Raw genomic sequence first — 24,940 nt, 5'->3', positions numbered from 1 at the left:
CGTTTACATTCCCGCCAGAGCTGTACCTATTTATCTACTTGCACTTTGACGTGCTTTCGAACTGCTAGGTTGGCAGGAGCAGGGACCGAGCAATGGGAACTCACCCCGCCGCAGGGATTCGAACCGCCGACCTTCTGATCGGCAGGTCCTAGGCTCTGTGGTTTAACCTACAGCGCCACCTGCATCCCTGCTTGTATGTTACTGAGCCCAAATCAAGGAGTTAACATTAATCTTCAAAGCCCTAAATAACTTGGGACTGGAATACTTGAAAATAGTGCCTCTCCCTATATCACCATATCTGGACCCTACCTAAGACCTTCAGGAAAGACCCTTCTGGAGGGACCATCACTAGGTGTGGCGCATTGTGTATTGGCTCGGGAAATGGATCTTCTGTTGTGGCACTTGGGTGATGGAATCCTCTTTCCTCCATCTGGTGCTATTGCATATGGCTTTATATGGCATTATATGACTGAAGATGGACCACTTCACCCTGATTTATGGACTTATGGGGGTGGCTGATCTGTGAACTAGCTGTAATTGAGGAATGCTCATCTATAGTTTTGGGGTTGGTTTTAATCTGGTTTTAATCTGTTATACTGTACAGGCTGATTGATTCCCATCTGGAAGATGTGTGATCACATGCATGGTGCTGAACCCAGCAGTGATTGAAAATGCCAGAAAAAGGATGGAATGTGGGCGGGGCAGGGGCGCTTCCACCGACACATGCGGGGGCTGTGAATGGAACACCTACATAAAATGGTTGTTCACTATACTGTGTTTTTCATAGTCCTAATAGATGGGTAGGCAAACTAAGGGCCGGGGGCTGGATCCAGCCCAATTGCCTTCTCAATTCGGCCTGTGGACGGTCCAGGAATCAGCATGTTTTTACATGAGTAGAATGTGTCATTTTATTTAAAATGCATCTCTGGGTTATTTGTGGGGCATAGGAATTCATTCATTTCCCCCCCAAAAAAATATAGTCCGGCCCCCCATAAGGTCTGAGGGAGAGTGGACGGGCCCTCTGCTGAAAACGTTTGCTGACCCCCTGTTCTAATATATATGCAGCTATGTTTGTAAACTATCCTGGAATTATAAGAAAAAACAGCAACACCCACTGTTACTTCCTTTCTAAATATATTGACTTACGTTTGTTAGCACTATAGAGCTCAGTCAGATAATTTTAGGCAAACATTTTGGTGCCAAGATGAGTTGCGTCCGTAGTCCCAGGAAGCCCTCCCCCTCCCCAAAACCCCATCATTCCATGTTGGTTCACTACAATTTACAGCCCCAATTATCTACAGCTTCAACGCTTTGTGTTTGTTTGAAAAATTGCCCTTGTGATTAGTAACAATGACATCACCATACAGCCAATCATATTTCACTACGTGCTGATATAAGTATGGGCAGACAAAGCTGTTTTAGAGTAAGGGCATGACTTTTGCAATAGACGTTACCCTTGCTCTGAAGTAGATTCATTTGCTTGTGTCATCGTCATATAGCCAAGTATGACTGGTTGTGTGATAAACAAAATAAATGTACTTCAAACAAAAATCATTCCCAATCTCTCATTCCATTACACAAAATAATCATTAAAAGGGTCCATAAAAGATGTCCAAAAATGGCAGATATAGGCAAGGGGCTAGGGGAGGAAAATGTTTGTAAAATGCACCCATTCTGGTTCTGCCCTAGTTAACAGGGAAATATCTAGAGCTAACTTGGCTTGTCAGCTATCCAAAGAAACATATTGTTACCAGTATGTGGACTTAGAAAAAAGTTGTTGCCTGTTAGGATGCCACTAATGAGAATGTACACCTCAATATGTACCTAGGGATTTTAAATTTTTTTTTTAAAGAAAGAAATGGATTTCTTTGAAGTCCAGTGCTATTCTTAGTTGTGCCAAAATGTAAAACAAAACATATGCATAGAACAATATGTACATTTCAGTCAGATCTGGTTTTATATTAAATGGACATGTAGTAAGTAACGTGAGAAGAAACATTAACATAATTCATCATAGTAAAATGAGAAAAAAGTCTCTTGGTGCTGACACAGAGAAGGCACTTAGTCATCTGAATTGGCAGTCTTTAAAAGCAATGTTAATTGTAATGGAATTCAGCTCCAAATTTATTGGAATGATTAATTCCTCTATATATTCTGAGGCAATTGTGAATCACGTATTGTCAGTAATTTCTTTTGAAAAGAGGGAGAAAGCAGAGCTGCATTCCTTCCCTGTTTTTGTTTAGTAGTTCTGTTTGTACCCTTTGCTCCCGAGAATCGTAAAATAATAGGTTATAGCAGTAGCTTCAAAAACATGAAAGAACAGCCAGCTTGCAGATGATACCACTTTAATTTAGAGTAGCTATATTTCATGAAATCAAGACAGAACTGAAGGAATATCAGGGTATTTGAAGCAGCAAAGTTAAAGTCAGTAAATCAGAATCATTAGAGAGATATTTGATAAGTAACTTAAAATAATATGTCAAGTATTTATCATATAAATAGTTAGTTGCTATATGCTAGGGATAAATATATCTTTTGATGGGACAAAAATATTTAGTTTAGTTTAGTTTCTACTGTTCCATGCTCCCAAACCTGTGTTTGGGAAACTACAACTCACCACTCCTATGTACTAGGAAATTCATCATCAATTCTACAACTTGGCTTAAATTTAATATTGATTAAGAACTAAATGGGCCATCATTGGACAATAAGCCACTGGCCTGATCCAGCAGGCTCGTTTTAGGTTCTTATGTTTGTAACTTCTTTTTCATTGGCAAAAGATTGGGAAATGTGAATACATCAAAACGAATGTGGAATGAGGAGGTCAGCAAATAGGTAGCCATCTTGGTTTCTGGCAGTGGTATTCTATGAACTACTATTTTCAATTCTATTCCATCAACTATGAGGGCCACTTCATATGTTACACAATTTTCTGCACAAAAACTATATTCTCTTGCAGAGTGAAGCCACAGTTAATAATGGAGCTTAGCATATTGGACCGAGAAAGGGGAAGGGGGAAGAGAATGGCGTATAAAATGACCTACACACAGATTATACGCCTGTTCCTACACGGAAGTGCTTTCCATATTAGAAATGTACCATAATGTCTACCATTCACATTGAAATACCCAAGCCATATATCTTTATGTCCATATCCAGATAATTCACAGTCTTATTCCAAGCTCCACCACTACATTTTCATAGGAGACATCGCTCACTGAAATCATCAGTCCTATTTAGGATTTTCCTTACATTTGAGAACCCATCAGATTGTTCGCTTGGTACCCAACACTTGTGAATCATGCTTGATAAATGTTCGAATGTACACTTGGCAAAGGCTTACCTCGGAGTGTTCAGAGTGTCGGAGGTTCCATAAGAACTCAAGCATTGCCATAAAAATCGCTACGATTAAACCACATATCAGAACCACAAAGATTCCACCTATATTCTCCATTCCTAGGCCTAAAAAACAAAGCAAAGAAAAAATAGGAAGAACAACAATATTAATATGCAGGGATTTTTTTCAGCTTGAAATCAGTTCCAGCACCTCTCAGGTGGCCGCCATTGCCATTCTAAGAGAACGAGGGAGGTGTTCATGGTGAATACTGGCATATCTTTTTCTAGAAAAATAGCACTGTTAATATGTTAGGCAAACTTTTAAGGAACTATTTTTTTTATTCATTGGGGTGAATGGGCTGATCTAGCCCTTGGCTGATTGGGAGCAAGGCATTAAGCTCACCGCTCCAACAGAACCTTACTATTCTGGTTTTACTGTCCAAAAACAGTGACTCAGGTGTTGCCGGAGAGCAAGAATCTGTCTTGGCTCAAACCATTACCCTTTTTGTTTGAAAGTGAGCTAGAAGAGACCTTATAGAGCACAGGGCAAACTAAACTGTAAGTGTCCTGATGAAAACTCTATCAACAGGTGGATTTAGGGCAGTGCGAGTAGTGTGGTCCAACCAGGCGCACAACCGAGGGTGCTTTCTCAAAGCCCGGTAAGTGCTTGCCTGGCTTTGGGAAGGAGGTGTGAAGGCTCTGACAGGGTCCTAGAGTCCTACTTACTCCTCAAAGCCGGGCAAGTGCTTACTGGCCTCTTGGAAGGAGGTAGAAGGGCCCTAGGACCCTGCCAGAGCCCCACACCTCCTTCTCAACTCCCGGCTGGGGGCTGCTGGGAGGGCACTAGATGGCCTTACACGGGGTGGCTTATTATCAAATTCCACCCCTGCTATTGATGTGAACAAGGGAACAATCCTGCCCTCCATTCAGACATGCTTAGAGACACCTGTGCCAAGTGAGCATGGTAATACAATGATGCCTTGGACCTAACCTGAAGCCTCAAACATGTGAAACACACAGTGCGAATACAAGAACGCCTTAGTTGTGAGTATCAAATGGTGCAGTAAGACTGACAAAGAGTTGGAATGCCTCCTGCACCATCACTGTGATTTAATGGTTGAGGAAAGAGAATGTTAGTTATACTCCCTTGCATATAAAGGGTATATCCATTGTGCCCTTGTGCTAGCAGATGGGCGAGTTTGAATATTGTGCAACCGAAGACTCCAATGCAACAACTGCACTAGTGGAAACTCATTGCAGAAGAGATTTAGTTATTTCTTATTTATTTCATAAAATGTATACAAAAAACCCTCAAAGCATCTGTTGTGCAACAAAAGTTACCAGTAACCTGCTTATGCATTCTGCTGGCACAGAACATTTTGCCAGGGGGGCAAGTATACCACTAAATGACTTTAACTTAGTGCTAGATTGGAATCAACCAAGGTTTGCACAAAAACCTTGACACTACTAAGCCAACACATAAAATCAGGAAATAGAAAGATAGCCATAGAGTGTTGGGGGCCCAGCTTCAGCAAGCTACAGTAGGATGAATTTCTCTTGTGATCCACCCTAAGATCTTTTGATGAAGGGCAGTATATAAATCATAATCATAATAATTACTGATGGACAGATGGTTAAAAGTAAGTGTTCTGACAAATAATTTTCCACTGCAGGTATGCTTGAGTAGTTGATGGAATACAGATAATATAAGCTATAAGAGTAGTCAGATAAATTGTTCTCTACATATACCTTGCCTGGGTCAATGCATTAGACATTTAACAAAGAGAAGCATGTAAATTAAAGAGTACGAAGATGACAATGGAATTATAACATTTGGTAGAAGTAACATCAGAGCATAGCATGTATTTTGATCTGTGACTATAGTGTACAACTATGGTTATTTTTTAAAAGTAGGATAAAGGTAAAGGTAAAGGTACCCCTGCCCATACGGGCCAGTCTTGACAGACTCTAGGGTTGTGCGCTCATCTCACTCTAGAGGCCAGGAGCCAGCACTGTCCGCAGACACTTCCGGGTCACGTGGCCTGCGTGACGAAGCTGCTCTGGCGAACCGGCACCAGAGCAGCACACGGAAATGCCGTTTACCTTCCCGCTATAAAGCGGTACCTATTTATCTACTTGCACTTGAGGGTGCTTTCGAACTGCTAGGTGGACCATGTGATCGGCAAGTCCTAGGCGCTGAGGTTTTACCCACAGCGCCACCCGCGTCCCCAAAAAAGCAGGATAGAGAAGATCTAATTTGAGATTTCCACTTTGTTCTTAGCTGTAAATAATGATGGAGGAGTCCTTTCCAGGGCTGCTTTTATTTGAAACAAGAACACAGAACATTTGAAGGGAAATGAATGTAGAGGAAAAATCAACTTGACATATGCTATAGATTGGATCAGAGACATGGCCCCCAAGTGATCAGGTTTCTTCTGTTTCTTTCTACTGCTCTGCCTTCTATCTTTTATTGTTACCTTCTACCTTCATGCAGCTCCTTCAAATGCCATCCTTCCCCATACCTGCTGTTCCTCAAGGGAGTGAAAAGAAGGAATTTGAGAGTTTTAAGGCCTACTGTTACTCATTGCAGTCCCATCAAATTCTACAGGGCCAACCCAATAGATACCATTCTAGGATCCATTTAAACTTTTGAAATTCTGATTTCCCTTTTCTGTCAATTCATAAGGAAGACAAGGCACCTGTCTCTCATCCACTCCTGTTTGAATAACACTAATCAGCAGGCCATGGTCTGCTGGACTTAAGATAAAAACGGTCATAGCCGAGCGTGTAAGTCTTGGTGAAGATCTAAGCAGGAATGGGGATATCTGTTAAATTTTGGTGTCACTCGGTTTCTCATTTTCCCACTCTGAAGTTTACTTCTTCATTTTTCCACCTTAGTTTACAGATTATTATTTTTTAAAGAAGAGTCCTCATGAAAATTTAGTGCAAATTTATCCTGAATTGCCCATTTTTATATGCAATTCTGCCTAATTGTCACATTTTTGCAATAATGTATTTTGTATAATGTATTTTCCCCAGGGCTTTTTTCTAGAAAAAGAGGTGCTAGAACTTGTTGAGCTTTTTCAGGGGGAGCACCCAGCTAAAGCTGTTGAGATTTTTTTTTTTTGGGGGGGGACACCACCACCATCACCGCCACACAGCAACGACTGCCATGCATATTAAAAATCTCAAGAAGTCCATTGCAAAATTCAGAGACATATGAGTGACAAAGGATGGCTGTGATTCAGCACACACGCTATTTCAGAAAGTGCAGATTAGGTAAAGGTAAAGGTAAAGGTACCCCTGCCCGTACGGGCCAGTCTTGACAGACTCTGGGGTTGTGCGCCCATCTCACTTAAGAGGCCAGGGGCCAGCGCTGTCCGGAGACACTTCCGGGTCACGTGGCCAGTGTGACAAAGCTGCATCTGGTGAGCCAGCGCAGCACACGGAAACGCCGTTTACCTTCCCGCCAGTAAGCGGTCCCTATTTATCTACTTGCACCTGGGGGTGCTTTCGAACTGCTAGGTTGGCAGGCGCTGGGACCGAGCAACGGGAGCGCACCCCGCTGCGGGGATTCGAACCACCGACCTTTCGATCGGCAAGCCCTAGGTGCTGAGGCTTTAGCCCACAGCGCCACCCGCGTCCCGCAGATTAGGTAGGTTCCTCTTTAAATGTGAACAGAATCAAACGTCTCCCCAATCCCTGGATCTAAGCAACACCTCTCTCTCCACCGCTGCTGCTTGTTACTTGGGTCTCAGATGGACTTAACTGTTGATTGAATTGATGACCATGAACCATTTGTTGGCTTGTGCCAAGATTATTGTGTACAACTATTAATCACCTAGGACACTTGTAAAATCTTCCTCTCCCCTCTGGAACAGTAAATCAAAGCTTGAGAATCGATGATTTATTGACTTAATCTCCGCACAGCTTTTAGACATAAAGCCTCGCCACCACCCCTTATAAATCATTGACATACTTTGTTTTATTTTTTAAAGTATAGGGTCATTCCTCTCCATTGTTCTCCACCATCCTTTCAGAAGTGCCTCTGGGATGTTCCTGCCGCTCAGTAAATCACACCTGTGTAAGCAGATGTGTTTCCAATAGAGCGGTGTAAGAAAGTAAGACGAGTGTTGTTGGATCAAATCAATCTAGCCCAACATTCTGTTCCAACAATGGCTGACCCACAAACAGGGCATGAGCACAACAGAACTCTCATACACAAATGTGCGCACACATGCACACACATTGGTAGAGCATGAGGCTCTTAATCTCAGGGTAGTGGGTTTGAGCCCCATGTTGGAGAAAACATTCCTACATTGCAGAGGGTTGAACTCGATAACTTTCACAATCCCTTCTAATTTTGTGATTCCAAGTGGTAAGAATTTTTGTCCCTGGAAGCAAAAGACTTGACTTCCTGTTCCTCCCACTGTGTACTGTAACAACTGCAAGCATTTGGATTGTGCCAGAACAACTTTGATCCATGCCAAAGATCCATGATCTGCAGTACAATCACAGCTAGGCCTGCTCCTAGTCTCCCTTGCTTGCACTACAATCGGCCCACCTGCTGCTTTTTTTCCTGGCTGGGATTTGTCAAAGCCCGCTTTCTTCCTCTGCACTCCTGACTGAGTGACAGGTCTCTCTATCCCCCTTTTCCACTTCCCTCCATGTCAGCAGCAACCATTTCATAATTTATCAGTTTATTTTTGTCCCTTTGAAGCTCAGTTATATGTTTGAGATGTCAAGATAACACAATTAGCGTTCCATCTCCAGATGTCTGACGCTGGCCAGTCAGGCTCTGGGAAGTGCTTCCATAATGCAATCCTGTCTCTGCAAAAATGGTTAGAATGGCTGGAAATGGTTTAGAGTGAGACATGAAAAGCAAAATCATGTCAGCGTTTCAATACGAAATAATATATTCTAATACTTTGACAAAGGAATCAAGGAGATTCTTGTAGATCCCCCTCCCTACATCTCCCTAGAGCCAGTGTGGTGTAGTGGTTAAGAGCGGTAGTCACGTAATCTGGTGAACCGGGTTCGCGTCTCCGCTCCTCCACATGCAGCTGCAGGGTGACCTTGGGCCAGTCACCCTTCTCTGAAGTCTCTCAGCCCCACTCACCTCACAGAGTGTTTGTTGTGGGGGAGGAAGGGAAAGGAGAATGTTAGCTGCTTTGAGACTCCTTAAAGGGAGTGAAAGGTGGGTTATCAAATCCAAACTCTTCTTTAAAGATTTCAAACCTTTTCTGGGGGGAGCTGTGGGGGGGGGGAAATTAGGGAGAAAATACAACCTATATTAAAACTGTTTCTCAATCCCCCCCCCATTTTCTCACCTCTGTGTTCAAGATCAGATTGTTCAGGTCATATAGCTTTCAGATGTCTGCTTCTTTCCCTTGCCCTGTATGGATATGTACCCCCAAGAAAATGATTTGGCAGATGATGGGCGTGTATTGTTGCCCCGATTGTGTTTCTCCGTCATGCTTGATTTTCCTGCTTTCCCTTTCCTCCCCAGACTTGCAAGGGTCAAAAAGACCCTTCCTATAGCCAGGAAACCTTTTATTATCCAATGAAAAGAAAACCCATTCTGCTTGCTGCTGAACAACAACAACAACTAGCAATTGCTTTGGGCCGGCAACAGCTCCCAGTTGGGCGACATTGGCCTAAAGTCATGTATTTTACGGTGATTTGCATAACATTTCCGGAAGGTCTTGCCCTTGAGCTCCAGAGTTTTATTATTACTCTGTCACTTGCCCTCCCACTTCTAACCATTTTTAGCTTTGGACCATTAGCCAACAACCTCTTCTGATGAAGTCCCATTGTTGTTTTTAAAGGACTCAGGATCTGGACAGCATCCCCAGAGTGATCTATTTTCTGATGCCGATGCAGTGGCCATTCATTAGAAACCCGTTTGCCCTCTGCTTGCTTCCAATATTTGTCATTTGGCTCTTTTCCGCTCTCTTTGCCCCGGGCAAAAATACACAGTGTGAGAGGCACAGCAGCAGCCAGTGTTTCGGCTTTCTCCTCTCATTATTAAAGAAAGAGATCTCAAACCAGGAGGACTCTAAAATCCTTGAGCTGGAAAGGTGACACAGCCCTGGAGCCTGCAGTCGCTCTCGTCGGTAATAACGACCCCATCCCTGTACATCTTCATTAAGGAACACAGACTGGAGGGAGGAAGAGAGACAGCTGTAAGTTTTACCTTTCGCTCGATGGTCCTCCTCTTTGGGGCACTGGCCTCCCGCCCACCACTTCCGTTTCAAGATTTCCAAGCGGTTGTTCTCCTGCAGCTGGAGAATGGCCAAGTCAAACTCATCGCGGAAAAGAGAACCTGCAAAGCCAAGAAGGCCCTTTTCAAAGGGGAGCAGAGAACGTGCCTGTTTCTTTCGAGTTTCTTTTTTCAAATGCATAATTTACTTGCAGAGTTGGAATTTGCAAGGCTATCCCTAAACTTTGCATTGCTTTCAGCCTTAAAAAACACACACCAAGCAAACACTTCAGAAAACCTGGACTGCAGAGAGCCCGTTGCAACTCCACTTGTAGCTTGCAACAGAAGATTGGGTAGCATTAAGAAATAGCCAAATGGAAGCATGTCCCAAACTCTGTGAATGCAATCTCTGAAAACATCATGGACTGAAGAGCAGGGCTTCTGCTCCTGTACGCTCCTGTCTCCTTGAGAATCCTACTTACGTTTGATGATGAAAACTATCAACCACTCATATTCTAGAGAGGGACGGGTATTTACTTATTACATACTGCTGTGTGCTTTGTGTTCCCATTCCCGCTTCCTCCTTAGGAAAGCAGGGAATAGGTAGACATGTACTGTTTTTCCATAATAACCACAAGAAACATGATTTCTTATCTCTTAGAGGCCCAAAGAGAATTCTGCAGTGAGCAAGGACATCACGTCCCCCGACTTAGCACTGTGGATTACTGTATCCAATTCAATTGAAAACTCTCCTTAGGGCTGTTAATTCCCATGTAGGAGTGGGCTCCTGTACATTCACCAACTTGTCAAGGACTAACAACAGGATTTACTAGACATGATCGCAGCAAGACGTGTTTTCGGTTTGTTAAAATATAGGTTGCTGCTGAGCAAATATAAAAATGGGAAGATGGGGAGAGATGAAGGGGAATTTAGTGTGGGGAAGAGTGGGCCAAAGGGGGATCGCTGAACCGCACCTCAATTCAAGTTGTACCCCCTCCCTCTGGCAACTTTCCCAGCTGTTTCCCTCCTGGCCTAAGAAGGTGCCTTTTACCAAGTCAGACACATTGTTCTGTTTAGCTTGCTGTTTTCCACACTGACTGGAAGCAGCTTTCCAGAGCTTCAGAAAAGCCACTTCCGCCCTACAGAGGAGGTGGGGTTGTGGGCTTCACGGCCCCAGCCCCATGTGATTGGGGGGATTCCCTGCCATGTCACACCCTGGCCAGCCAATCAGCTGGCTCTGGTGGCGTGGCCTGCCCTATTTAAGGCAGGACGCGGCCGGGGATCTCCCTCTTTCCCCACCTGCCAGCTGTTCCTGTTTTTCCCACCCTCGCGCCCTATAAGGTTTCCATTCCTTGACCTTGCTATGGACCCTGGTTGGTCGCTGTTGAGGGGCCTGGTAGGAATTTTTCACCTACCTCATAGCAAATTGTCACAACTTTCTTGGTATTGGCAGTTAGGCATTGGTATTGCTCTGTAGTTGGAAGAGGGGAGGAAGCGCCATCACCTGCCCCGCATATTGAAGGGTAGTCCGATAAAGGATTCCGGGGGGCGTGGCTCTGTCTGAAGCCTAGGGAGGTGAGGGTCTAAGGCATGCCCACAATCGGTGGCCCCGGGGGAGTTCCTAGTTGATGTGCATCAGCAGGACTCCCCCTACTGGTGGTTAACCCTTCCTGGACTTCAAGCGGACGGCTGAAGCCAGATATAGCCGGTTAGGACCTGTGCCTAAGTCAATACCGCTCATCACCTGTAACTAATAAAGCTGCGGCCTTAATTAGCCCATTAACCATAATAATTGTGTCATGTGTCTTTATTTCCATGGGGGGGGGGGACTCGCCACGCAATAGGTCATCTTCCCCATCCCTCGTGGGGCATGCTAGAGATTGAATCTAGGACCTTCAGCATGCAAAACTAGCACCTTCCCTAAGGAAGAAAGTCCCACATGGAGAAAAATGGCTGGAGGAAAGGGTGTTTTTTTTGGGGGGGGGTGGAAGAATCAGGTAAATGGGCCAGTATCCCTTCCTGCCCACTCCTTTCCCCCATGGAATTGCTCTCCTTTAACCCTCCTGCTTTATTTGTTCAGCGGCAATCCACATTCCAACACCTGGATTGTGCAGTTGTCATATCTAGTTAGGTGCTCAGCAGGCCCAGCTTCCTCCACCGCAGAGCTGTGACAGTGCTGAAGTCGTGCGATGCAGCTGTCAGAAAAAAGGATGCTTGGGCTCTTTCGGTGCCGCAGCAAGGTAAAGACAGATCTGCTAACTTCCTTCTTGACACAAAGCTCTTGAAGGAACAAGACTCCCTCCAGAGTAGGAAGTGGAAGTTTGCTCATCTCATGGCAAAAGCATCTCCATACTCCATACTCATTTCAAAGCAGCCATAGTCACCTCTTGGGTTCATCCTCATGCTTTTATCACCCAGAGCTTTTCAGTTTTCAATTGCAATTCTGACAGAGCCCTTAAATGAGCCATATGGGGACATGGGTCACATCCACGCCATTAATTTACAGCACATCCCCACCCTCCCGGCAAAGAATCCTGGGAACGGTAGTTTGTTAAGGGTAGTAGCTCTGAGAAGGGGCAAGCCACAGTTCCCAGCATTCTTTGGGTTTTTTTTCCGGGGGGGGGGGGAGTAGCAATGTGCTTTCAATGTATGTTGTGAATGTGCCCAATGGCAAGAGAACCTGCTAGTCTTCAGGTGTAGCAAACAATTGATTCAACCCCCACTTCTGTTACTACGCCCCTCCCAATTCCATTCAGTTTTTTCTCTCTGCTAAATCAGATTGCTACCACCTCCATTACTGTCCACGGATCAGATAAAAAGAAATCCCAGGATAAAACTGATCTACTCTGCAGCATGGGAAAATTCTGAATGGGATCAATTTCTGAATACCTAGGAGTGTCAGCTGATCTTCAGCATACCACACACACATGATGCATAACAGAATACAGTTAGGGTAATTTAACACAGAAGGAGAGGTTAAGTTTAAGGTTCACCAAACTGTTGAATTAACTTTGCTTTGGGGACATGAGTCTTAATGTGCAACACTGGCAACCAGGGCTGGAAGAGGGATCTGCTTTAAAAAGATTTAAAGAGGAGATTTGGCAATTCTGCCCTGTTCAATATTTGCCCGCACTGAACTGCCTCTTGCATCAAACCTCTACTTATATTTAAGGGTTTTTTAAATAAAAAGCATAACTATATGCAATATTTTTTGCCATATATATGCACATAATACCTATAAAAGAGCATATTTTATAAGTAGCAATATATACCTATTTTATACAGTTATATGCATATTTTTAGGTGCGGGTTACTTTAGGAAACCTGGAGTATGTATTCACGTAATATGCATATTATGTCTTTAATAATACACATAATATATTACAAGAATTAACCCACCATTTTAGCAGAACTGGTGGTGGTGGGGAATCCCACTCTCTGACTTCTCATAAAGATCAAGGTGTGAGACAGGAATTAGAGACAGTAAAATCTAAAGATAAGCTCAACAAAGATTTTCAGACGATTCCATTCCTACTGGCAACCAATAGGATCCCTCTGGTGTGATATCTTTGTACTACTCTGTGCCGTTGCACAAGTTCCATACATTTCATTGAATATGAACTGGGAAATGTTTGGATAGATTGTGACCCATTAAACTTAAATTGTTGAAGCTCAGTCAGAAAATTAGGAATGGGAAAAGAATCAAGAGCAGCTCTAGCTGTCTTTGAAGCTGTAGGTGGCCATTGGATGTTGTATTTTTAACTTCTTTAAAGCATGAGTTCCCTCTTTTCATCCCTGCCCTTGCTGCTTGCTATTTTCAGTCGTGTTTCTTACTAATCAACTTGGGAAAACATAGAATAGCTGCTTAAAAGGATAACCAAGCAGGTAGCATTATGGAGAGCCCAAAAGGACCTAATGTATCATCTGCAGGTTCCCCAAATGACCTCTAGTGAAGATTTTCCTTCTCCCTCCAGCCTGAATCTAGTCTGAACAAAGTGTAAATAATGTAAGCAGAGTCAATGGAATATTTCTAAACCTTTCATCTAGGTTGCCACCCAGATGAATGCATTCATCAGGCAATGGTCTATTTGAAGCCCAGTGACACACAGGGGGGCTGCAGAAATTATCTGGCTTCCTGTTCCGAAGCTCTTCCAGCCTATTCATGCCCTAATCCTCCACAGACAGCCCAAAATAGCTAGAATTTTGCTTCACTGCCTACCGACTGGCATGCCAATCCCGTAGCCCTTGGTGTCCAGAAGGCCCCCGACCTGCGTGAGGTTGCAATTGCGCTGGCGATAATACTCGTTCATGGTGGACTCCAGGAGGAAGGCATAGTTGGAGTTGAGCACGCGTGCGATCCCTTCCTCTGTGCTCTTGACAAAGACACTCGGCTGCTTGGAGTACATGTAATTCCACATCCGCTGGTATGTCTGGTACCGAGAATTCTGAAAAACAAAGAAAGAGAAGCCACGATTCAATGGGAATCCTGCTATGGAATCAACATATTGGCCTGCAATGTTCAGAATATCCCATTCATCAAAGGGGGAAGGTGGGTTCCCTCTCCTAAAACTCACTCTCAGCTCCAGCTTGGCCTCAGTTATGTATTTCATGTACATATTCAAAGCAGTGATTGCAAACCAGAAGTCATTAAAACAAGCAAATTGAAAGAGCAACAACACTGCAATTACTGAGACTGATACTAAAAGGCAGCAATAGAACGATGAAGGCAAGGCTGGTTAAAATTCAAAAATAGAATAAAATAAGGAAAAACTATTGACAGCACACATAAAGGCAGGAAGAAATGAGGCCCCTCTGAATCTTCCTAGTGTAGGAATTCCACAGCTATGGAGCTACTACAAAAAAGGCCCTGCACCTGATATCTACCAAGCATAAGGCCAGTGCAGGTGAGCCTGAGGGCATGGCCTCTGCACCTAATTGAAGTCTCAGGCAGGTTCATATGGGTAAAGGTAGCAAGTTTTCATGTAACCTGTTTCCATATTAAAGGGTAAAGGGACCCCTGATCATTAGGTCCAGTTGTGACCGATTCTGGGGTTGCGGCGCTCATCTCGCTTTATTGGCCGAGGGAGCCAGCGTACAGCTTCCGGGTCATGTGGCCAGCATGACTAAGCTGCTTCTGGCAAACCAGAGCAGCGCACGGAAACGCCGTTTACCTTCCCGCCAGAGTGGTACCTATTTATCTACTTGCACTTTGAACTGCTAGGTTGGCAGGAGCAGGGACCGAGCAACGGGAACTCACCCTGTCATGGGGATTTGAACCGCTGACCTTCTGACTGGCAAGTCCTAGGCTCTGTGGTTTAACCCACAGTGCCACCCTCGTCCTTGGTTCCATATTAGTTAGGGCCTTAATGGCCAATACAGGAGCTTTAAAGTTTGGAAATCTAACCTTGGAAATCTAACTTAAATCTTGGAAATCTAGCCTTTAAACGTGGCCATCAATCAGTTAGAATCTGGGCATGAGGGCAAACAAACATTGCTCAGTTGGTTTCTCAGATGGAAGTGATCAAGCCTTAAGCCTACCTAGAGGCCATAACATCTGATCTGGAGGACCTATTAGTTAACTGCAGGTGTTTGGAGGCTGCTTAGAGTGGCTCATTAGCAAGTGGAGAACATTCTCCACATGGCTCAGAGCTAATTTGTGGCACTCGAAAAAGGGTTGGAGCCAAACGTCAGCGCCAGATTCCAATCCTGGAACAGATTGCTTCTCTGCAATATCTCAGCCATCGAGCATCTCAGAGGGAGTATCCAACATGGATACCATATCTTTATTAGGACCCAGTAGAATGTCATGAAATAATGAGAGTTCTTCATGACATTTAGGGTGGTCCTAATTACGTTACTGTGACTTGGATATTTTTCTATCAGACCAACAAAACCTCCGTGAATGTTGTTGGTTTCCAACCTCTCTACCTGGTTCTCAGTTTCTAAATAATGGAGAACTTGGGATTGAGCACCACACTTGCAGTTTTGTCAAAACAACCCTTTCTGAACACAAGTTGCAAACATTGTACGGCTTTGGTTCAGCTAAAAACAAAGTGAGAAAAGCTCTCTCTCCACTCTGGCACTTCGACGTTTAATAAATAATTCCTACTCAGAACTGTGCACCATGGAAGTTCTGCACAGGTATTAACTCATTCATGTCTACCTGCTTCTCCATTGGCAAGGCAGCCTCAACTTTGGAAGGTGGATCATAACATAGCTGAAAAGAGCTTTGAGCACCCTGTTGCCTTGAGCTTGTCCATGAGAAACCCAGTCTCTGAGGGATTATCCATACTTCCTCTTGTCCCACTGCTTCCCCCCAGGGAAAACTGCTCTTTAGCGCCCAGTCAGAGCAAAAGACAAGTTGGGTTTTTCTCAGGATTGATGTTTGCTCCGATTTAGTGCTTAAGAGTGGGTTTTCCCTGGAACAAACAGAAGTGCGGACGAGCCCTGAGTCTCTCTAACCAGCTTTTCCATCCCTTTCCACTCATTCTTACTGCATGGCTCTCTGTGGCTCCCGCTGGCTATCTACACTCTAACACCGCTTTCTTTTTTAATAGCACTGCATATATGCACAGTCTGGTCTACTGTTTGGAATGTTGGATGAAGAATTGAAGGCCAAGGTTCAGATCCTTGCTCAGCCAGTGTGGTGTAGTGGTTAAGAGCGGTAGTCTTGTAATCTGGGGAACCGGGTTCGTGTCTCCGCTCCTCCACATGCAGCTGCTGGGTGACCTTGGGCCAGTCACACTTCTTTGAAGTCTCTCAGCCCCACTCACCTCACAGAGTGTTTGTTGTGGGGGAGGAGGGAAAGGAGAATGTTAGCCGCTTTGAGACTCCTTAAAGGGAGTGAAAGGCGGGATATCAAATCCAAACTCTTCTTCTTCTTCTTCAGCTGTAGAGGTGACCGTGTGACGTCCATAGAGGAAGAACAGGATAAACATGCCATAAATAACCCCCTTGCTAATGTTATTAAATCTGAGTCATTGGGGAGGATGATTGATATTCGTTCTTTAATATAACAGAACTTACTGACATTTCTATGGGCCCATTGGAAGGTCTTAGACTCACCTGGAAGAAGGACCTACAACTGAAAATAGATGATTGTAAGTGGAATGCAATATGGATGGGCACCCAATCCCTTTAAATCAGCCTCAGTTTACATAAGGAAATGTTCCATAAAAATTCTGTGCATGGGGCACTGTACTCCTGTGCAGCTTTCTCATTTGACATCAAGCACCCTAAAGGGTTGTTGGTGTGGGTCAGGTAGCAGGGGGACATTTTCCCACATATGGTGAGAAAGCTCTCTGGCATCCAAATTTGGGTCTGATGTTTTTGAAGAAATGTAAGAAATAAACAAATACTCCATTCAAGCCTTCCCATAAGTTGCTCTTTTGAACTTGTGAGATGACCAAACAGCAATTTTTCAGTCTAAGGAACTTCTTATATGGACGCTGGCTGCAGCGAAAACTTGTTTGGCTCAGAAATGGACGACGCTACAGGACTTAAACCTCTCCTTGTGGTATAAGAATATGTGGGCTCTTGCTACTACAGAGAAAACAACTCACAAACGGTGTGTTTCTATGGGTAAGGAAGACCTGGAACATTTGTAGGGTTTTTTTTGTGGGATTTAATTACATACATGTCAAATCCAGACATACAAAACTCTCTTCCTCCACCCAATCACAAAATCTGGCTTTCATGATGTGTTTTGCTGCTTTTATTTTTCTGCATCATTTGCTCTCTGTTTAGTTGGGAAATGCAAACTCTTGACTGTTCCTTCGTTTTGTAACTTTGATTATGTCTTTTTGTTTGTTTGTCTGTATTTCTATTTTACATTAATAATAAAACTACTATGCAATCCCCTGTAACTCTGCCTTCCCCTGGGAGGACTGTACTTAATGCTTTATTTTCTGAGTGCTTGAGTCAGCTTTTAGTAAGACAGCGCAGGGGTTATAAAGAGCACTGAAGGCTTGTTAAACTGAAGTACCTGTGCATGTGATGCAGATTAGGGTAAAAGATTCTGTAGCAACAACTAGATGGGGATCTGCGGTACCACAGGCATTTAGCTCTGATGGATAATAGGCTCATGCCTTCCTCACTATCAACACAGCAAAAGCTTACCTGGAAAAAAGTCATGCTAGAACCTCCGTGGATTGTGCCGTACTCTATCGCCGTCTGGTCTGCAAGGTCGTCTACTGATTCTATGGGCACATCCATGCGCTGCACGGTGAGGAAGGCTGCCAGGTTGGCTGTGTAGGAAGAGATGATGATCAAAGTGAAGGCCCACCTGCAGGGACAAGAAAAAGGAGGCAAAAGACACATGGACATCTCCACACTTTGTCTATTTCCGAGAGCTACTTCCCCTTTCTCCTGAGGGGGGGGAACCTCTGGGACTCAGCTACATTAGTCAAGAAGCAGCATTTTGAATGCGTTATAAACATGCAACACCAGATGGTGCCAGAGAACAAAAAAAAAAAATCTAAGCAATTTTCCATAGCGTGTTCCCCCCCTTTTGTTATGATTTAATTTCTGACTTATTTATAGCGTGTGTTTTTCCTGTGTGTAACTCCATCCCATAGCTGTCAACTTTCAGATTTGAAAACAAGGGATCAGCAGCCTCACCTGTCCCGGGGGCAGTCTACGGGATATCTAACAATCCGGGATAGCAACGGGAAGCAGCGGGAAACGGTGCTGGAATAAGGGAATTTCCCGCAAAAAAAAGGGAAGGTTGACAGCTATGCTCCACCCCTGGTTTTGAAAGATGCTGAACACTCACAGTTCTTGCAGAAGGCTTCTGTGGAAAGCTCTACTGTGCCATGCTCAAGTAAATCAAAAGAATGTTGGTTTGAAGCAGAAGAAGTCAGATTCTGCTCAGTTTTGGAATAATGAGAGGTGCACACAACCTGGAATTGATGGAGGCCTCCAAGAGGAAGCAACAAAGCGTCTTGCAGCACCTTCAAGACTGACCACTATTCCACAATAAATTTTTCAGGGCTGGAGCCAACGCTTCACAAGCTCCAAAAACTTTGGAGTAGAGTTTGAGGATGTACTGGGGGCTGAAGGGGAAAGGAGAGAAGGATGAAGTTGCATTGCACAAGTGGAACTTGTTGTCTGGGTAGAAGGGCAGTTCTGGATGCAACCATCAGTCTTTAAGGTCCCACAAGACTCTCTGCCATTTTCGCTGCAGGAGATTAACACCAACCCTCTATAAATGATTGCTTCCAAATTTTGTTCGTGGAGGAAACACTATATTCCCTCCTACCCATCTCTCTATCAGTTTTCTTTCTACGGGGCAGATGATGTAACAACAAATCAAGGTGGGATTGGCCCTTTTGTGCTTATAATCCAGAATGCAAATATTCTGTATTTAAAAACACAAATGTTACAATAAGGAAATTCATATTCTGAAATCACAATCATGCAGAAAAAGTTTATTTTTTAATCTAAAAATTCTGCAGAGTGAGCTTGCACAGGTGGAGCGGGCAGTTTTCCTCCTTATCTTGCTACCCCCATGTCCATGAAAACTGGATTTGGGGGGCAGAAGTGCATGATTTGTGCTTGCACAGTTGGTTTTTGAGGACCAAACTTTTTTTTCTCTTTCCAATAATAATGTTTTGGTTTGTTTTTTAATCAAGGAGGCAGATCTTGAATGTAGGCATTTGGAACATATGGAGACAATGTAGTTGAAAGGAATGGAACGGAGGATGAAAGGGCATGGAGGCAGAGGGTACTATGGTCAGCAGAGTCGAGAGATTGGGCATCCCAGCCAAAAAACCAAGCACTGTTCAGAACTGAAAATATCCATCTCTTTCTCAAAACAACTCCCTTGTTTCTGAGTCATCGTGCCTAATGCATTTTGAAGATTCAGAGTGCAATCCAGACGACTAGATATGATATGATAGCCATGTTCAAATATATAAAAGGATTTCACATAGAAGAGGGAGAAAGGTTGTTTTCTGCTGCTCCAGAGAAGTGGACACGGAGCAATGGATCCAAACTACAAGAAAGAAGATTCCACCTAAACATTAGGAAGAGCTTCCTGACAGTAAGAGCTGTTTGACAGTGGAATTTGCTGCCAAGGCGTGTGGTGGAGTCTCCTTCTTTGGAGGTCTTTAAGCAGAGGCTTGACAACCATATGTCAGGAGTGCTCTGATGGTGTTTCCTGCTTGGCAGGGGGTTGGACTTGATGGCCCTTGTGGTCTCTTCCAACTCTATGATTCTATGATTCTAGATGGAAAAAAACATGTTTCCTACTAGCGTAATCAACTTCTGGATGGGTGTAATACACATAGTCTTGTTTATAGTTTTGGAAATGGATGGTGCTACTTGAAAGGCAAAAAGCTTGAAGGATTCTGGAAGAGGGATTGACTTATCCACAGGGAAACCTAATATGCAAGACACCTCCAAATGTACCTGTCACAGAAGATAAGGATTGGTTACTGTAAGAACAGGATACTGGACCGCATGGGCCCTTGGCCTGACCCAACTGCGCTCATCTTATGTTCTTATTCAGAGTCCCATCAGTGCATCATGGCCTGTACATTACCCATCTTCTATTCTACCACAAGTTACAAAAAGAGTTTGTGGGAAACCATCCAAGTTGGTGAAGCTACAGCAAGCGATTACAGCGCAAAAGATTACCTCTGTGATTTCTTACCAGACTCCACTGACACAGCGCGTGGACAGAGCCCGAGGAGCGATGGTCGATCCTTGCTGCATGAACCCACCGACAGGGAACCACAGGCTGTTGCCAAGAGAGTACTGATTAACGAGCAGGTTGCATCTCCCTTGGGAGCAGGGGTGGGGGCTGTACCACTCGTAGGGCGTCAATCTACGGCATCGAAACATAACACATCCAATTACACTGGAGTGCAAACACGGGGAAGGAAGCAATCATCAAAGGCCTAACTCTCCTGGAGGCAGGATTTCTCCGCTATTTTACTGGCAATTGGTACCAGGGGGGTCTTGCAATGCAAGGCAGCTGATGGGGCTTAAGTGCGCTTTATAAGATTACAATCAGCTTGAAACCAAGAAAGGGCACACAACAGACAGCTTATGCATTGCTTGTGCCTTCATCGTCGCTTCATTCACTTCCTCCAGGTTTAGTTGTTCCATGCTCAAAACGGGAATTTGCCTACTCCCGATTCCAGGCCCGGTTCCAGGTTTTGGATGACTCTCAGATATGATGCTATCGGTGGGGTCCCTTCTCTGAACACACCCACATCATCTTTCTCACCAGTGTTGCTAGTGCCCATTGGCTTTCATCAGTCTCCAGGCCAAAACCTCACCGCCTAACAGAAGTGGAGGATGTGCTGTGCAGAGGTTACCATTTGCTAACTCAGAGAGGACAGGTGAACAGGCAGCAACAGCAAGGAGGAGCAGTAGGCTCCAGAAATTGGCAGAAGCACCTCTTCTGAGTCATGTGCTCAATGCTACGGACCTCTGATGCCAGCCCTGCTCTCCCTAATTCAGTTCTTTGGGATTAGAAACTGCAACTGGGAGCATCTTCCCTGGACTGGCATTGCCCACCCAAGCTGGCCACTGGATGCTCCTGGAAAGGGATCTCCTTTCTTAGCAGCAAGGCTTTCCTGGCTCTGGTGCATTCCTGTTTCCTTTGGCTTTGCTTTTTGGTCTGCTATGTTCTTGGCTCCAACTACTGACCTACTCCATCTTCTGAATCCTGCTTATTCCCACAGCTCTGATTCCCTCTCTCCTCTCTGAGCTTCTGGCTCAACCCAGCGCTGACAGCACCAGACATTAAATTTGGGGAAAGTCCCTTGAAACAGCACACATGTGAACACCTGCTACAATAAGTATCCATTTCAGTGTGTGTGTGTGTGTGTGTGTATACAGGGTGGCACCCTGCTCACAAGCTGTTTCCCCAACCATGCACATTTTGTGTGTGTGTGTAAGGTCTGAGAAGACCTCTGCGCATACAATTGAAGGGGCAGAGGACCCTGCATGTTTGGTGATCTGAGAAAAGCAGAGCACCTGTAGGTCAGGTGTGTGACCATGCATGCATGTGGCAGAGTGAGGTGTGGGAAAATCTATTGATTTCAGTTTCTCTCAGTTTCTTTCCCCCGCCCCCAGTCCAGTTCTTCAGATTTCCACAACTTTTTGCAATCTCATGAAAATTCATCAGTATTTTAGGCAAAGCAATTTCACCTAACAAAATTCCTTTCTATGTCATTTTCACTCATGTGTGCAATTTTATGCACCCTTTGCCTCAGTTATTTCCCTTTTTTTAGCACACACTGCTTGACTGGAGAACTGCATTGCAAAATTCAAAGAACTGCATTGCAAAAATTCAGAGGAGTGTGACTTCTGAAGGCCAGCTGACATAATGCCAGTGATCTGATTCATGCTCATGATAAGTGTTTCATAAGTCTATGTAAATATGTGTGGAGTCAAGCGGGGGTGGGGAGCGGGCTGGATGAGAAATAGGAGCATGATATCTCTTGTGGGAGCTGTGCAAAGGGCTCAGTCTGGGGTGTTTTTTTTTAGTTACCTGGGTTAGAGAGGAAGGGGCACTTTAACTTAGCTTTTTAAAAGCAAAACTCCAGGCATCTGATTTTTTTAAAAAATGTTTTAATCCAATAGTTGATTGCAGGGTATAGCAGCTGCAAGACAGAAATGCTCATCCCCAGCAAACACTTGTAAGATCCCCTCACACTTGCAAAGGAATGTGTGTTCATGGAGGCATTGCCTCCATTTAGGTGGATGTGGAAGGCTTTATAAATCAGTTTAGGCCAGCAACATTACAGTGGTACCTCAGGTTACAGATGCTTCCACTAACCCAGAAATAGTACTTCAGGTTAAGAACTTTGCTTCAGGATGAGAACAGAAATCGTGCTCCGGCAGCGTGGGGCAGTGGGAGGCCCCATTAGCTAAAGTGGTACCTCAGGTTAAGAACAGTTTCAGGACCTCCAGAACAAATTAAGTTCTTAACCCGAGGTACCACTGTATTCTGTAATGTCCTTGCTGTTAATAGAAGCAGCCTCTCAGGAAGCAAGTGTCAAATTTGCGACTCTTAAGGTGTTTCAAGACTCTCTTTGAGGGGGATTCAATCATGTAACACCAAATTACTGCTTGCACACTTGAAGCTGATCTGGAGCTCTTGCACAACAAACCTGCTTCCCTGTCCCCCCAAAAAGGTCTGAACTTTTTGGAAAGTGATGGGAAAATGCAATGCAAAGTATAGGATAACATACGTGTTGACACCCTGTAATCTAATCTCCCTGCAAACAGATCAGGATGCAAGCTCAGTAAGCCCGTTGTCTGGAAGCGACCCTTGAGACTTGAGCTTGAAAATAGCTCCAGGACTGGCTAAGATTGTTTAAAAGCATGGGATTTTATGTGGCATCTTTCCCTCTGCCTGCCCCTCTGCGACTCAAAGAAAATGGCTTTTTATTGCTAGAGGATATTTCATTTGGTGTTGAAAGAGAGGTCCTCTCTTTTATGTGTATGGAGAGAGAGAGAGAAAAACAACAACAACAACCCATCACCCTGTTTGTGACAAACACACTGACCCAGGTGTCACAGCTTTCAGCTGGAAACACCTGATCCACCTGACATTAGCTGGGTGTTATCTGAAGCCCCTGTCTCCTCTCCAACACAAATCAGTACTGACACCTTTGGAAAAAGCATCAAGAGAAGCCGTATCTCAGTGTAGACAGGGCCTGGCTGTGTTATCAAACAGTTTTAAACGCTTCACGATGCTGAAAACCATTACAAGCTCATGAATTCGACAAGTTCAGCTGCACCAAGGGACCCCCAAGGGACGGCACGCTTCCATTTTCATAACAGTATCACAGCTTTTGTAGTGTTATTACGGCACCTGCAAACGGCGTTGGAATCTCTGATGCCTGTTTCAGACACTGAAGGGATGTGGTTAGAATGTTTGAGAACTCTGCTTACTAGACTAGAAAGAGCCACAACAACACTCAGGCAACAGAAAGTTTTGTTTTATCATCTGCGGCAGATGATAATGGGAGTTGGGGGACGGGGGACGGGGGTCCTCCCCAGGCTTTGCAAATTCAACACCTTATCAGCATGAGCAATGGGCAAGGATGGTGAGAGGCGCTGGGGAGTGTGTGTGTGTCACAGTTTCTGAAACCCTTTTGGGTGTACATCAACATCGAAAGAAAATGGCTGAATGAATTTTTTGGTGCGAAGAGCCTTGAAGGAACTTGTAGCTGTGATCTGCAGATCAGAAGCTTTGGGTTTAATCCACTTAGCATCTTGGTATTAAACAAGTAAGTGTGTGTGTGTGTTTATTTAAATAAGTCCCACTGATTTCAAGTGTGGATGTTATTTCTTGAAGACTGAAATTCTGAGCACACTTATCAAGGAAGTAAGTCCCACTGAACTCATTTTAACTTCACTGCCAAGTAAACATGGATAGGATGAGGATCTAAGTATGCTTAGCACTGGTATGGTAATCTAGTTTAAATTCTAAAACAAGTGGATTCCCCCCTCCACCACCAGCATTCAGTCTTAGTTAGTTTGAGGTTAAGGTTGTATTTGCTGTTTTCAGAAGTAAATCCAGAAATCAATATTTAAATGAACAGATGTTTCCTTAAATAGGCAATCATATGAATATACCAAGAGCCTGGCTGGCTGGTTCAGGCAAAAGTCCAGAATCTCCTTCTCACAGTGGCCAACCAGAGCCTTTTGAGCATAACCACCCTCTTCCCACTTGTGATTCACAGCATTCTGCAAGCCTGGTGCAGAGCACGTCCTATGCATATTTACTTGGGAGTGAGTCCCACTGAATCAAGTTAGATTTATGCAATCCCTAATTGATTGAGTTGCTCAGCTGGTTAGAGCGAGGCGCTGATAACACCAAGGTCACAAGTTCATTCCCGTATGGGACAGCTGCAAATCCCTGCACAGCAGGGGGGTGGACTAGAATGATCCTCAGGTCATCTACAATTCTATGGTTCTGTGATTCTATGAAATGTTCTTAGTATAGTAGTTCTAATCCAGTGGTCGCCAATGGGTCTATTGCAGTGTGAACTGGTTGGCTATGAAGGCCTGATCCTGCAATGTGATACATATAGAGGGGTATGACTCATCCTGCCCCTCTTGCAGCCGGGCGCCCCATTGTTTTAGCTGGTGAAATTCTCTTATGCTCCAGGACTGGGCTGTTAAAACCCCTCCACACTCAATTAGTTATATTTACTGTAAAGCTTTCAAATGATTTGCTGAAATTCATGTTTTGCATCTTTTTCCCCCACATGCCCCACATGTGACCACCTCTCCCCTCACCCTGCCCCCGCCAGGTAAACACAGAGGTTCTTAATCTTTGTTTTGTTGATTCAAGCAAACTCTAGGTAAACAGAGCAATCAGGAGGGAGGATTCTTATGTTTGCACAGTATTTTTTGACAGCAGATGTGTAATTT

The 24,940-nt window shown here is 44.3% G+C and overlaps 1 protein-coding gene across 3 annotated transcripts in view; it reads right to left on the bottom strand.

Annotated features, from left to right (window-relative positions):
* Positions 1-24,940, bottom strand: part of GRIK4 (glutamate ionotropic receptor kainate type subunit 4) — a 467,636-nt gene that overhangs the window by 7,028 nt on the left and 435,668 nt on the right. For all 3 annotated transcript variants that reach the window (XM_081889776.1, XM_081889778.1, XM_081889777.1), the window contains 5 exons: positions 20,193-20,366; positions 17,657-17,822; positions 13,758-13,983; positions 9,533-9,661; positions 3,344-3,462 (listed from right to left, as the gene is read on the bottom strand). In XM_081889776.1, coding sequence (XP_081745902.1) covers positions 3,344-3,462; positions 9,533-9,661; positions 13,758-13,983; positions 17,657-17,822; positions 20,193-20,366 — 814 coding nt within the window. The remainder of the gene's footprint in view (positions 1-3,343; positions 3,463-9,532; positions 9,662-13,757; positions 13,984-17,656; positions 17,823-20,192; positions 20,367-24,940) is intronic.

This window comes from Podarcis melisellensis (assembly GCF_964234715.1).
Source record: "Podarcis melisellensis genome assembly, chromosome: 15".
Taxonomy (NCBI): domain Eukaryota; kingdom Metazoa; phylum Chordata; class Lepidosauria; order Squamata; family Lacertidae; genus Podarcis; species Podarcis melisellensis.
The sequence above is the reverse complement of the archived record's forward strand: the minus strand, read 5'-3'. Positions and strand labels throughout refer to the sequence as shown.